This window comes from Rattus rattus, chromosome 12 (genome assembly GCF_011064425.1).
Source record: "Rattus rattus isolate New Zealand chromosome 12, Rrattus_CSIRO_v1, whole genome shotgun sequence".
In the NCBI taxonomy this organism is placed as follows: Eukaryota; Metazoa; Chordata; class Mammalia; order Rodentia; family Muridae; genus Rattus; species Rattus rattus.
Window position 1 is genome coordinate 78,383,164 of NC_046165.1, and position 15,206 is coordinate 78,398,369.

Consider the following 15,206-nt stretch of genomic DNA (forward strand, 5'->3'; position numbering starts at 1 on the left):
CTGCCAGAGCAACACTTAGTGTGGGCAAGTATGTGTCTCACCGCGGCATCACTCCCAGGAATTACCCCCTTATCCCTCAAAACCATCCATATAATTTATATATATATATATATCTCACTTCCTCTCTCTCTCTCTCCCAGGTATCCAGTCAGAATTCTTCATCAACACCACTCAGGCAGGCCCGGGGACACTGTCTGTCACCATTGAAGGACCATCCAAGGTCAAAATGGATTGCCAGGAAATCCCAGAAGGGTACAAAGTCATGTATACTCCCATGGCTCCTGGAAATTACCTGATCAGTGTCAAATATGGCGGGCCCAACCACATCTCGAGGAGTCCATTCAAGGCCAAGGTGACAGGTAATGAGCCACTTTGGTTTTCCAGCACTGTCCTCTGATCTCGATAGGAACTTGCATGCACGTGACGAGCATAAGTTCACACAGGTGTGTGCACATACATAGTAAATCAATAAATCTGAATCCAGCGTGTTCCAGACTTGGAAGACTAACTGGTTTGAGTGAGGGAGTGAAGAAGTAAAGAAAAGGTGCTGGGCGGTTTTCTGTCTCTAGCAGAGAAAAAAATATTCACAGATTTGAATAACATACATGGGCTTAACTCTTCACTTTCCAATTTTTTTTAAAAAAATCTATAAATCCATTTATAAAGCCTATCCTCTTAAAAATATTGAAATACCAAACAAGAAAGCTCAGGGTAACCATCATATATACATTCACACACACTGTGCTGAGTCCCTTCTGTGCCATGTGATTCTCCATGGACTCGTTGTAGAAAAATTATAAAAAGATACGAAAGTCATCCTCTCTCGTGCTGAGAGCCCATATACTGCGTTATATAAAGTATTCCATAGAAATAAGAAGAAGAAGATACGGGTTCTACTGGGTCTTTATTCTGTGGAGGGATTACTAGGCCTCATCAACCGTGATTTAACCTGGTCCATTTGCTGAGAAAAACAGGTTTTAGTTGTCTAAGACCCTAAGGATGACGAGGACATAGCATGGTGGTATATACTTCTTATCTACCCACCACAAAAACCTGAGGCAGGCAGATCGCAAGTTTGAGGCCAGCCTGAACTAGAAGTGAGACTGTTCTTTTTGAAAGTAATGATTCAAGGACTGGGAGCCAGGCCTAGTAGTGCAGACCTAGAACCCAGCTCATTAGAAGACCAGGCATTCAAGACAAGCCTTGGCGAAAGTAACCAAAAAGCAAATGGCGCCTATGATAATGATGCTAGTTTACTTACCTGGCATGCACAGTGGTCTGGATTTGAAACCTTCTACCACAAATGTATATGTAGATCTAAAATATGGATGGAGTGGTTTTCGTGTCTAGGTGTTGCAGCTTTCTGGATCTTCTGTAAAAGGGTTATATTGTGTCTCCTGACTGACAGGACCCCATTCCACACAAAACACCCATTGGCCTGGCCATTCACGCCTCCCTCTTTCCCACGCTCTAGGCCAACGTCTGGTCACCCCAGGCTCAGCCAACGAGACCTCGTCCATCTTGGTGGAATCAGTAACCAGATCCTCCACGGAAACGTGCTATAGCGCCATCCCCAAGTCATCCTCAGATGCCAGCAAAGTGACCTCCAAGGGGGCAGGGCTGTCAAAGGCCTTTGTGGGCCAGAAGAGTTCCTTCCTGGTGGACTGCAGCAAAGCTGGTAGGCAGCATGGGTCTGCTGAGAAGGGTTAGCGTGGGGCTGGTGTAGACAAGACACTCTCCTGCTTCAGTGCCCCTCACTCTAGGATCGGCTGCAATGTGCACCCCTCCCCCCACTTAGAAATAACTGTGTTTGTCCCTCTGTCCTTCTGCTCTTAATAGTCTTGGATGATTTCCCTTTCTTTTGCCTTTTCATTCTTTCACTAAGACAAATAGAAATATGGTGGTGTCCCCATATCACATGAGCGAAGTGAACTGATTACCTAACCCACTTCTCTGATACCAGTTGCTTTAACCATAGCTTAAAATTGATTGGGGCTGGAGAGATGGCTCGGCGGTTAGGAGCACTGGCTGGCTACTCTTCTAGAGGACCTGAAGGGACCCTGGGCGGCTTGAACACTGCGAACATGGCTCTGGCAGGCCTTGCCCTCCTCCCCCAGCCCCTTCACTTTCTAAAAAACCATTAAAGCCAGCCCCTGAGGTCTATTCCCTTATTTGGCCACTTCCTCCTCCTAGAGCTGACTACCAAGGTCTAGCTATCAAAAGCTGCATTGGCTCACTTAATAAAGATGCCCAATTTAAGTTAAATACCTCATCCTAATATGGGGTTTCCCATTTTACCTTTATAAACTGAGATTTTTCTGATGCACCATATCTGTCTCCTCTGTATCCAGGGTCAGTCCTCTGTCTACCAGGACAATTAACCTTTCCTCCTCTCCTTTGTTCCCTCCCCCTTTCCCCTCTTCCTCTATTTCCTGAGTTTGTCTCTAGTCCCTGCTCTCTGTCCCTCTGGGGCAAATACATCTCCTTTGGCTGAGAATTTGGTCTTGGGAGGTCCTGAGCCAATACTTTGCTCTCAGGACCCCGTTCAACTCCCAGCGCCCCAGTGGCAGCTCCCCCCATCTATAACTCCAGTTCTAGGTCTTCTGACCCCCTCACACAGCCTTACGTGCAGGCAAAACACTAATGTGCATAAACTAAGTAAATGTTTAAAGCTGAGTACGTCCTTAGGTTTTGGTGCTGACTTACCTGGCTCTCCCACCCAGCACACCTAGGCTAGAAATCCATTGCCACTTCCTTCATTTACAAAGCTTCATAGCAGTCACCTTGGGTGGGTTCACGGGATCACTTAGAAGTGATCTTCTCCCAGGCGGTAATCGGAGTACTCTCCCCAAGGCTCTCTCAAACAAGAGGATCCTTAGAGCTGGCAGTTCTGTGTGCTAAAGGTTTGTCTCAGTCACTTCCTGTGGCATACAGAAGCTCAAAGGGGCAGCTAGTGAAGCCAGCTGTGGCAGTGCACACAGGTGGATCTCTGAGTTCGAGGCCAGCCTGGTCTACAGAGCCAGTTCCAGGAAAGCCAGGCAGGGCTACACAGAGAAACCGTGTCTTTAAAAAACAAAATAACCACAGAAAAAGAGGCAGCTAGCGGCCCTCCTGGTTTGCAGCTTAGGGAGAGCGAAGGAACGATTCGTGTCTGAGGTCACCTGAGCAGAGGGTGCGAGCGCTGGCATTTGAACCCAAATCAGGCTGTGTCTCTACTGATAATGGCCAGGCTTTGCCACCAGTGAGAACGGACGCTGGTGCCATCATCCCGGCTCAGCCAGTTAACCCTGGTCTCTCCACCTTTGTTACATCACTCCCTCCTCTCTGCTTGGCCTGATTCATGTGGTCACTAACAACCTTCTCCTCCCCCACCAGGGTCCAACATGCTGTTGATTGGGGTCCATGGGCCCACCACCCCCTGTGAAGAGGTCTCCATGAAGCATGTGGGCAAGCAACAATACAATGTCACATACGTTGTCAAGGAGAAGGGAGATTACGTTCTGGCTGTGAAGTGGGGGGAAGAGCACATCCCCGGTAGCCCCTTTCATGTCACTGTGCCTTAAAACACCCTGTGTCCTGTGCTGGACGTGTCCTTCCAGTTGCTTTTGTTGCTAGTTTGTAATTCATTTTTTACAATGTCCGCAGCCTGCTGGTGGGCCAGAAAACCCCGTCCCAAAAAAACCTTGCCACTCATTCCAAGTGCCTTTAGTGCCCTTAGACTTGACACTTGAGGACATGTGGGACATCTTTGGAAAGCAAGCTGGGGCCAAAAACGTGCAGAGCACTCTGCCCAAATCGAGAGACTCTTGAGTTCCAAGGTCACTGCAGGTAGAAAGCAAGAGCATGGACAGGACTGACTGGCTCTCCTAAGCTTCTGGTCTACTCAAGTGTTTACCAAACAAGAATGTCATTGCAGAAGGGGGTCCTGCACCCCACTTGCCAAAGAACCTTGCACCCCACTTCCCTCAAGACTAAAGTCTGACCCAGATCGTACTCCATGTCTGCGCCCTGATCACTTTGACTTCATCTCAAAGCCAGCTCTGGAGTAGGAGGGATTCTGCACTTGCCTACTTTCTTGAAGACATGTGGTCATGGCCAAATGCAGAGCCTCTGTCAGCTGCCCCCAGAGTCCATTGCTTCTGCTAAATGGCAGAGACCACTGATAAATTACTGTAGGACCTCCTCCTTGCAAAAGCTGGAAGGGGTGGGTACCCACCCCAGTAATGACCCATGAGAGGCCTTAAGGACCAAGACACTAACACATGCACCTAAGGTCTCTTTAAAGGCTTTGGTGTAAGCATTTCCAAGCTGTCAAATACCCCCTTCCCCCCCAAAATCGGGTGTTATGGCTGTTGTTGTGGATATGGTAGGGATGAAGTAGGTGTCCCACACCAAGGCACAGCAGCCAGAGAGGTGTGGGTGCTAAAAGCCACCTGTTAGCACCCGGAGCAGCTGAAGCTGGATGCGAAAGGGATACAGGCCTAGTAGCCATGGAGACCAAACTGGAACAAATGCCGACTGGAAAGTGTATCTTATAACTTATTAAATAAAATGTTTGCTCCATGAACGGTTCCCTGTCATTCTTGGAGTCTTCAGAATCAGTGTGGGCCCCTGGCCACCCCCCACCCCACCACCTCTCTTGAGTGCAGATGTAATCTGACAATGGCCAGTCCTTTTCTTGCAAGCAAAAGGTGGTCTTTTCCTAAGAAACCAGGGCCAGCCTCAGGCAAGGGAACAAAAGAGAACATGTGGGCCACGATACCAGCATGACTTCTTGGCAACCCTAGATATGGAGCCCAGGTAGAGGCTATCTAAGGCTTTTAAGCAAGCCTCTTGCCTGATATCATCAGGCATCTGTGTTGTGGAACATGTTCTCAGATAGGATCTGTCACATGCCCGGGCTCCCTTAGACACAGTACTGAGTCCCTCCATCCGTCCCTCCGTCCTCTCTGTCCTCACCAGGAGAAATGACTGCTGATGTTAACCTTCCATCTACAGAGCCTCACAGGGATCCATTGACATTTTACATGTGACAGAACAAACATGGGCACTTTCCAGCATGCATCCAGACCCAGACCTCATATGGGGATAGATTTGGGCACCTGCATCACATTACGGGCAAGCAGTTCAGGGGAAGAGTTACCAGAACCCAACGAGAGCTGGCAGTGCCCGTGGAAGGGAAAGGCCTTGAGAACTCCAGTCCGGGAGGAGTGGGGAGATCAGAGCTTCCGGGAGGGAACCTGGATCCTTTTTAGTGATGGTATGTGTGTGACAGAGTCTGGTATCCCAGGCTAGCCTGGAACTCTCCGTGTAGCCAATGAAGACCCTGAGGTTTTTTTAAGCGTACACGGAGCCGACATCAAGCCCCGGGCTTTGTGTGTGTTCTAGGTAGGCAGTTCCAGCTACCCACCCTGCTACACCTTCTCAATTGTATTTTGGATTTGTTTGGTTTTCTTTTTTCCTTCTGTACCTGGCTACATATTAGGATGAAAATCTATTTACCTCTGAGCTTAGAGGAAGGTAAGGCAGATGCGCCCGCCCTTTCTTCTCTGTCCCTAGGGCTTGCGGACTCCATGAAGAGTCCACACATGATATGTGTAGCACGATGCTGGCTTGGCCACAGAAGCCCAGGAATACCGCCGTTCATTATCCCCTCCAGCCTAGCTAGGTTTGCTCGAGGGGCAGCATTTGTACACTAACAACACGGACTTTGACATAAGGTGTCCTAGCGTCTAAACACTGACTCCTAACTGGCCTCGTCTGGGTTTGTGGGGGGTAGGGGGAAGCTCTCAAGGCCTTTCCCAAGAATTCCCACTGGTATTTTCAGGAACAGTTCTTGCTGTTACTTTCTACCTACACCCTCTGTCAGGGATGGGCCTCACACAAGGGTGTGTCCCAGCTGGCTGGTGATTGGCACCCAGCAGGTGATGATAGTTTTACCTTTGAGGTGTAACTCAGCAATTAGCACCTGTGACATCAGGGCCTACGAGGTGGAGACCTGTTGCTCTCGGTGCCTAGAACCAGAGGGCAGCCCTTATCTGCACCTGGGCTTGGCTACCATGGAAACAGGCTATTGTTTGTGTCAATACCCTGAAAACTTTGAAACTTGTGGGCCTGGGGCCAAGTCCTCCCTGACGTTGGCTGCTTGGTGTTTCCTGTGCCCTGACTGAAGCCGAGTCCGGGATGTCATTCTTTAGTGCCCAGTGGACACTGCAGCCCCTGCCTACCCTGGCTGCCCACTCTGCCCCCCAAACTGCCCTCTGCAGCCCAGGGGAGGGCTGGTTAGGCGACTACAAGGAGCAAATATTAGCCAGCTCGCTCACACGACACTAGCCCTTGGCCACTTGTCCTAGGACTTCAAGAGGCCTTGAAAGCCATATTTTTTTTTTTTTTTTTTTCTTTTTTTTTCGAGCTGGGGACCAACCCAGGGCCTTGCGCTTCCTAGGCAAGCGCTCTACCACTGAGCTAAATCCCCAACCCGAAAGCCATATTTCGATGCATTGGTTATATAACTCAGTTGCACACGCCTTTAATCCCAGCACTCAGGAGGCAGAAGCATTCATTCACATCTAGAGTTCGAGGCCAGCCTGGTCTACAGAGCTAGTTCTAAGACAGCCAAAGCAACTCAGCTCGACAGAATGAAAAACACCGAAAGGGTTAAGGGGAAATGGGTGTTCAAATCTTGTTCCTTAGGTTTGTTTTTTTTACAGCCTGCAAAGCCAACACTGAGGAGGTGGGGTATTCTGGTTTGGGCTTGGTTGGTTTGGGGTTTGTTTTTCTTTTTTAATTGGTGAGCAAATCTAATAGAAATACTCTACCCTTGAGCCACGCCCCCAGCTCCACCATGAAAACTGTACCTAAGTGGGAGAGGAAGAGAATTGGGAATTAATACAGCAACCCCCCCCCTGCCCCCCGTGTTTCATCCGCTGCACCATATGAAAAGACCGAGCATAAAAGCATCCACCTGAGGTCCTGGGGCTGAGAAGGTGCCACAGCTGTGTCCTTGGGGCTCCTTGGCCTGCCAGCCCCACTTAATTGACAAGTTTCAAACCACATGAGAGACCTAGGTCAAAAAACAATGTGGGCATCGCCTAATAAAATTTACTATTTTTCTTTCTTACAAGTGTTAAAACTGGAGGCGCTCCACGAGCTGGATTCAGCTTCCTTTTCCTTTGCCCTTTTCCTAAAGATTTGGCCAAATGCATGGTGGGAGAGGTCCTTGCCAACAAAAGATCCTTCTCTGCTTTGTCTGGGCCCCCAAGGCTGTGGGGACCGGCTCGTGTACATGGAATTTAGGGGCCCACCCCTCACACCCCTTTTCCTCAACATTCTCAAGGCAGCCAGAAGACCAGAATTTACAAGCCTGACTTGTGGCACGGATCTTAGAGTGCTTTGAGCTTTGGACTTGTTTATATCTCCCCAGGACAAAGACTCTTACCGGCCTTTTATTGCCAGTGTTTCCCCCTCTGTCTGACCACCCGCCCACCCTTCCACACCACCAGGATGTGTGGCCTCGCCCAGTCACCACTGAGGTGGGGCACATTCCTTGGGTCCAGCTAAACCCGGGCAGGGTGTTCTCAGAGAGGGAAGTCTGGCAGACATTCTGTCTCTGGGCCCCGCTGTCTGAATACAGAATGGCCCAGTGTGTGAGGGTTTAAGCAGTGTGTCAGGTGCAACAATTTCAGGTCTAGATCTCAGCCCCAGCCCTTTGGCTTGCCAGGCAAGCGTGTGAAAACTGGAAAGAGCCCAGCCTTGTGGAAGCAGGTGTGAACCTCCACATACCAGCAGTGGGTGATAAGAATTCGCCTATACCTTCATTTCTGCACCTGGGAAGGGCGTCATGAGCCTGGAGATAACTTAAGGCCTCAGAGCATAGCAATAGCATCGCACCCCCGTTCCCAACGGGCCCATGTTAAATTCCACTTGACATTGATGATGGAGGTTGCCCCCCAAACCAGACTCTACCCCGGTGCTTTACACACGTGAAATGACATACCATTCTCCAAATGCTAAAGCTTATTAAGCTTATTCCTACAACTGTCCTGTGTCCAGATAAGCTGCTACTAGAAAGTGACAAGGTCGAGCCTCTGGGGAGCAAGGCCACAGAATTATCAGGACAAGCCCCTTAGCCACGCGCCCAAGCTTCTTGAGGGTAGACACTGGACCTTCTGTGGGTCCATGTGGGTGTCTGGTATAGAGCAGGTGACTTCAGGATCTGCTGTGTGGAAGAGGGGCAGCAGCTCCTCTATTCCCTTGGGAACACTCAGCATATGACACCCTGGAAGAGAGTGGGACTCCTTCGACGAACACTTGTTACCGTGGGAGGGTCATGGCCAGACTTTGCTCTCTTTCTTTAAATTTGTCATTTACGTGTGTGTGTGTGTGTGTGTGTGTGTGTACGTGTGTGTTTGTGTATGTGTGTATATGAGAGCTGTGACATGAGTGCGGGTAAGACACACCTATAGAGGTCAGAGGGCAGCTTTTGGGAGTCTGAACTCTCTTTTCTCTCTGTGTTCCAGGATGGAACCCAGGCCATTGGGCTTCCATGGGAGAACCCTCACCCACAGAGCTATTTTACTGGCCCATGGCTCTGCTTTCTCTCCCTACTTGACCTGGCCTGGCCCACCAATAGGTGACCCTAGTCCCCTTACCATCCCACCCCCTCCTCTCTAGCAGCCCTGGCAACTTGACTCTCATTGGCTACGCGTTTCCTTGGAGACAGACACCAGCCATCCAAACAGACTGCTGAACTTCAGGAGGAACAATCTTCCTTCCCTCCCCTGGGCACCCTAGCATGAGGGACCTGTTTAACACCTCGAACAAGGCCTTCTGGGAGGAGCGAATAAAGAAGGAGGTGCTTGTTCGGACTACCTGGAATATCCGATATGGACACAAGTACCTGAAAGATGGGTCCAAGCCCAGGAATCAGTCCCTGCAGGCCCCCCGTGGGTCAGTCTTGAAAGCAGGCCCGGTGCCTCCCACAGGCTCCCCTGTCAGAAAAAAGGCGCAAACAGAATGGCCAGAGGCCAGTGGGGTCCAGGGAAGTGGAGTGAGGCAGGCCAGACAAGGTCATCAGTACACAGCAGCCCAGGGCAGGCCAGAGGACTTAGAGATGAAGCCTCCCAACCCGGCCACCTTGAAGCTGCTGTTCCAAGGTATCTCCCATGATGGCCAGGGCAGGATCTTGTACCTCAAGGAGCGGCATCAACTGATACCAGAGAAGAAGTACAAGTACCCGATGGTGTCTTCCTGGAACTATGGCTGGCATGTGGGTAAGACCATTACACTCTTGTCGTTTTAGGCTTTCGGGAGGTCGGACGGATCTTCCTCCTCCTCTTCCTCAGTCTTTACCACCCTCCTCCTGACACAAAGAACCAAACTAGCTCACCACCCTGCTAGCAGACCGGGAGACTTCTTACCTGCAGATTGGTGTCTGGCCTGGTTTCTAGAACGCACCCTGCACCTTCCCCTTCCTTTACCAAGCTACATGTGGCCTGCCCTAAGGAGCCTTCCCAGAGTCCTCCAGGCATAGTAACTGAGCCCACTTGTGGCGCCTCTACATCTTGGTGAGTCTACAGAACTGCCAAGTCAGCAGTCTGTGTGCCCATTTGGCCTGGAGGGCTTCTTGGGTTCCAAGATTTCCTAGTTAGTTTTTTTTTTTTCACAGCCTCCCAGCCGCCTGCTTGGAACTGACAGTGAGTGGCTGTGAAATGAACGGACACGGGCCTGTCAGACATGGTGGTGCGCACTTGTGCACTCAAGAGGCAGAAAGATCAGGAGTTCAAAGTCAGTCTCCTCAGCTCGGTCTGACACGAGCCAGAGCTACATGAGACCTCTCTCAACAAACAAACAAACAAACAAACAAACAAACAAAAAACTTCAAAACCCAAACCAAATGCGAACAAGAAAACAGGGCCTTTATTTGGAATGGGGTTGGGGAGACCTCAAATCCTGGTTCTACTGCTTCTGGACAGGATGATCTCACGAAAATGTTCACTTCTCAAGGCCTTGGTTTCTATATTTGAGAAATGGGAGTAAGCCTGCTTCCCTTTGTCTCAGCATTTGGGGATGTCGTACGGGAAGGTACCTGGGACAGGAATTCAGATCGCAAAGCCCTGTGAGATATGACCTCTGCAGAGTCCTCCCGGCACAGCCCGTAGAGGTAGAACAGGATTCTGAATCCCGGCTCTCCCCACCAAGGACCTCTGGAGCAATCAGGCTAAGCTGGAGGTCTGCTTGCTTTGTCCGTTTGACAGATCCCACTGAGTGTCTAACTGATGTATGCCAGGCACTTTGACAGGGTCCCTTCACAGAAAGTAGATAAGTAGATATATGCTGTAGCGACAGGCAGCAGCCGTGGTGTGTGGTGGGTTTTGTTTTTAGTCCTTTACTGGGCAAAGGAGTCAGTTGTTAAAGGCCGGGGTGGAATCCAGGACACTGCACATATACTAGGCCAGTTGCTCCACACCGAACCATGGCAGCGTTCCCAGAAGCTACTGATGCTGCCGGTCTGTGAACCACACTGACCGTAAGAATGAGTGTTAGCTCAGGATATGGGGATCCGAACTGGGAGGCTACCCTGGCAGACAAGTAATAAGGAAGGCCCATTGCAGAGTCCTGTCCTGGGTAGTGGATCTGCACAGTTCTCTTCTGAAAAGGACCGGACCTCTTATATTCACAGAGAGCATCTCAGTTTAAGTGCCCAGCGTCTCCCTCCCCTACTCTACCTCACAGGCCCACCATGTTGGTAGGTTTTGCAAATACATGCACAGGACACAAAGGTAACAGATAACTTTTATGTGAGCGTGCAGTAACTGTGGCATGCAGCATACATTGAAGAGTTTTCATGAGTATCTGCAGTCCAAATGTGACTGGGCAGCCCATGCTTTCTCCAGCATCCCAAACTTGAGTGTCAACAGCCATGCTGGTAGCCTGATTCCGAGTGCTCCCTGGCTGCCAGGGTGGTGTCGGATTATAGCCAGAAGGCAGACATTGTCTGCTTAAGCCCACAGTAGCTCCAGAATCTCTAGAACACTTCATAAGCCTCTCGACTCACACCCTGAACCCAAACCCAATTCAGGTGTCCCTTGGGAAACAAATGCCAGACCTTCTGCTGACTGATTACTGTTCTTACCCTAACCTAATTATAAACATAGAGGTGGCTCATCCCAGAGGGTACGAAGAAGCCACAGGGAAGAGAGTAGGGCATTTTATCCGGGTCAGTCAAAACTGTGTGTGTGTGCGTGTGTGTGTGTGTGTGTGTGTATCAACAGCCTGATGCCTCAGACACAGTAAGTGCTCAATAAAGGGATAACAAGCATAGTTATTAGTGTTATTATTATTAAATTATGATTATTGTCATTGGTCCAACAGGCAGAATTTGCAGCGGTGGGCATCTGGGGAGCTAGCTTAGCCTTGGGCAGCCCCTAGAGATCTTTCTGTACAGTGGGATGTGGGACAGTCCTGACAGTAGCAGGAATAAGAAGCACAATCAGTGAGCTTAGGGTTGGGGAGGGGCCTGAGTGGCAAATGACTTGGATGCTGACCAAAACAGATCTTGGCCAGGGGCCTGTGCAAGGTTTTGAGTTTCCACCAAGCAGTGCAGTCACGACCCTTTAGCCGTTAGATGGGAAGGAGCTTGGAGCATCTTCAAGAAGAGGGTCAGGGGGGTTGGGGATTTAGCTCAGTGGTAGAGCGCTTGCCTAGGAAGCGCAAGGCCCTGGGTTCGGTCCCCAGCTCCCAAAAAAAAAAAAAAGAAGAGGGTCAGGGACATTGGAAGGCAGTGGCTATTCCTGAGTGACAGAAGAATTGCCGGCCCCCCTCCCCCGCTTAACAGCACATTGCTGCTGACCCCCAACCCTTTGGGGGGTAGGTGCTAGTAGGAGAATAGTGGTAACCGCTGTTCATCTAGACCTCTGCTGTGTTCTAGGGGATGTCATGAAGAACTACAGGACGCCAACTCATGCCAGAATTTATCCTATCACAAAGTCATTTTACATGAAAAGTAGCATTTTTCCTATTCCACGGCGATCGGATGACATCATGTGAACGTGGCTTGGAAAAGGCCTCAGTGGCTGCTTTTCCCCTATCTCCCATCTGGACCAGCCAGATGGGAGATGTTGTGGCCCAGCCCTACCTCAGTCCATCCATGTTCTGCTGAGCCCCGCCTCCTTGGGTGAGATGGACCTGAAGAAGTGACCGCGGGGTGTACTGTCATCCCATGTCGGGGCTCCTGTCGACACACAGAGAACTCCGCTGCTTGCAGAGCTGCCCCACCCTACCAGCCATCACTAGCAATGCTGCTCCTTTTCCTGAGGAGATCCAATGCTGCAGCGGCAGACCTGGACCGAGGGAGGGGCTGGCTGAGCCTGCGAGGTTCTTAGGAGAGCAACGGCCTCTTACTGTATATTTTTCTGCACTAGACCGGTGGTATCTGTAGCAGAGTTGCTCTGTCCCGATGTATCTACCATTCAGGGAAGAACTTGCTGTCTCCTCTGACTGCTTCCCTCGCCCCTCAGAGCCTGCATCAGTCAGAGATGCCCTGCTTCACCGGCTGCAACAGGCAGCTCCTGAGTCCCAACTATTTAAACAAATAAAGATACATTTCTTATTTTCCTTTCTTTTCTCCACACTCACTGAGGATGTCTTTGTCTCGCTGCCTAGCTGCTCATTCCAGGAGACACTGCCCCCTTCTGGTGGCTCTGCCAAGGACTCCGACTACAGAATTCTTTTTACAGTCCTCTGCGTCTAGTGGAGAGGGAAGAAAGACAGGGAGTGTAGACACCGGGACCGCGAACGGTTTTCGTTCACTCCAGTTTTCTGAGATAAAGGTTCATGTCGAGCTCAGGCTGGCCTGGAACTCTTGCCTGAAATTCTCATGGCTCCCAAACCTGACAGCACATGTCCCCTTAACCACCTTGGCCTTGGCCTGACAGGCATTGTTACTAACTCTCAGGGTCTATTAGCAAGAACAAGTCCTGTGATTTCCACATGGGCGACAGCTGGATAGTGTCCTATCGCCATGAACCCTGGGCAGAATAAAGAGAAAGGACCGTTTCTGCTACAGCTGATGTGTCCCTGGGTTGTCCTGGAGCCACGGCCACGGTCTAACTACTCATTAGATCTTTGTTCCCTCCTGTGTTTGTTTTCCTATGCTATGAGAATCTGGGAGACTTAAGACAGCAGACGCTTATTCTGTCACCACTCTGGAGGCTGGAGATGCAGGAATCTAGGGACCCACGGGGCCACGCTCCCCTGGATCTGTCAGAGGAGCCACTTTTTGCCTCCTTTGTGCCTTTCATGGCTTGAGGGCAGGCTGTACCCTGTGGCTTTTGACAGTGCAGTGTCACACGGATCAGCCTGGGCTGTCTTCACCAAACCTCTATCATGTAAGGCTACCATGCATTTTGGACTGGGGCCCATGGCTCTCTAGATGACCTCACTTCCTAACCATATCAGCAACGACCTGTTTACAAGTTGGGCGGTTTGGTAAGACACTCTTAGCGAAGTCTGCAACGTACCCAGAATTCCTTCTGACCACCAGTCCTTACTGTGTCCATTATTGGCATTGTCTTGATGCGTCTTCCTCTTTTGTGTGGGAAAGCATTCCCAAACACAATCCCAGATGTGGCGAGTGTGCTCCCCGGAGTCCCAGCAGGCCCTGGTGCCCACCGAACCTCGTTGCCTAGGTAGCAAGCCCAAACGTTCGAGTAGCTCTTTGCAAGGCATAACGCTTACAAGTGTGCCTTGCTCACTCTCCAATCTAGTCAAGGGGGCGGACCCTCGGTCTGAACAGAGAGCAAACTGAACCAAAGAGGCACCTCCAGGAGATTCTCCAGCCCTTTAAGGTTTGTCCCTCTATCCTGAAATTTCACCGGCGACCAGCTCACTGAAAATACTGAGTAAACTAACTTAGCCTGGTTTTCCCTAATCAACCTTGAGTGAGAGAGGACAAAAGACGGACAGTGTGACCAAGGACTCACCCAGCAGCCTGACGTGGCAGAGTGGCTGGGAAAACACCCGCGGAGTTTACTCAAACACCAGTTACCCCCTGGGCTTACTGGAGTCGTTGGAGCCTGGGCTGGGCTCCCAGGACATAAGAGGGCATATCTTGGAGCTCACAGACAGAGAGGGAAGATCTGTAGTGAGGATGGTGGACAGCCTTGGAGCCAGCTGTCTGTGGCAGGTGACACTGCCAGTCTGTCATTAAAGTCTCTCTCAGCAAGCCTCTGGCACAGTGCCTGGCTCTATCCATGTAGGTGTTGAATTGTGATGTCTCTAGCAGCGGCAAGTCCCAAGTTGCTCAGAAGAGGACCAGCTTCCTCCATGAGCATGCCACCTGACCCTACTCAATGACCGTCTGAGGGGATGTTTTCACTTCTCCCAGGGGCAGTTATATAGCTAGGACGATCCTAAGGGTGTGGCTTGAGAAATAGGTCTATTACTAACAGTGGCTGTCCTAAATTTTTATGCCTTAATTGTCCCTGGAAGGCCAGCTAAGTAGTACCGGAGGATGGACGTGTAAGTTCAGAAAGTAGAGGCATTTCCTGACATTCACAAAGTCCTGAGTTCAACCCCAGATTCCCAGAACCACAGGAAGGAGCTTTGGCGACATCCAGTGCTAGGATGCGGAAGCAGAAGGGTCAGAACGCCGAAGTCATCAGTCCCTGTTTACATAGCAAATTCAAGGCCAGCCTGGGCTACATGACACCATGTACTGAAATGGAAAAAGGAAGGTGGAGAGGGACCGGAAAATACCTCAGCACTTAAGAATGTTTGCTGTGTAGTCATGTGGACTGGAGTTTAGATCGCTGCGTTTACATAAGAAGCCAGACATCTGGCTCATACCTGTAACTCCAGCAGGGCAGTCAGGAGGGTCACTAGGGTTAAGTTCAGAGAGAGCCTGCCTGAAAGAAAGAGGTGTAAAGTCGTAGCGGATGATACTCAACAAACAGCCTCTTCAGGCTGTAGGTGTGCAGACCCACTCACATATGCACGCACACGTTCACACGGAAACACAAGGGGTAGAGAAAGGCAGGAAGGAGGGAGGGAGGGAGGGAGGGAGGGAGGGAACGAAGGAAGGACAGGCAGGCAGGAAGGAAGGAAGGAGGGAGGGAACAAGGGAATGAAGGAAGGGCAAGCTATTTGTATATGTAATAAACACCTGTATGGGATTTGCAGGCAATTTCCTAATTGCATCTCCAAGT

At 50.4% G+C, this 15,206-nt stretch overlaps 2 protein-coding genes across 3 annotated transcripts in view; both read left to right on the top strand.

The window, feature by feature from the left end:
- Nucleotides 1–4,567, top strand: part of Flnb (filamin B) — a 133,209-nt gene extending 128,642 nt beyond the window's left edge. For both annotated transcript variants that reach the window (XM_032918047.1, XM_032918048.1), the window contains 3 exons: nt 141–359; nt 1,475–1,678; nt 3,376–4,567. In XM_032918047.1, coding sequence (XP_032773938.1) covers nt 141–359; nt 1,475–1,678; nt 3,376–3,563 — 611 coding nt within the window. In that variant the 3' untranslated portion in view covers nt 3,564–4,567. The remainder of the gene's footprint in view (nt 1–140; nt 360–1,474; nt 1,679–3,375) is intronic.
- A 4,220-nt stretch (nt 4,568–8,787) lies between these two features.
- On the top strand, nt 8,788–12,048 carry LOC116913743 (protein ATP6V1FNB). Its single transcript, XM_032918049.1, has 2 exons — nt 8,788–9,272; nt 11,930–12,048. The coding sequence occupies exons 1-2, from the start codon at nt 8,795–8,797 to the stop codon at nt 12,046–12,048; spliced, it is 597 nt and encodes a 198-aa protein (XP_032773940.1). The 5' UTR covers nt 8,788–8,794.
- Nucleotides 12,049–15,206: the final 3,158 nt, after the last annotated feature.

Coding starts and splice junctions, on each gene's coding strand:
- LOC116913743 (XM_032918049.1), top strand. CDS start 8,795: ATGAGGGACCTGTTTAACACCTCGAACAAGGCCTTCTGGGAGGAGCGA. Junction 9,273..11,929: donor GAACTATGGCTGGCATGTGG/GTAAGACCATTA, acceptor GCTGTGTTCTAG/GGGATGTCATGAAGAACTAC.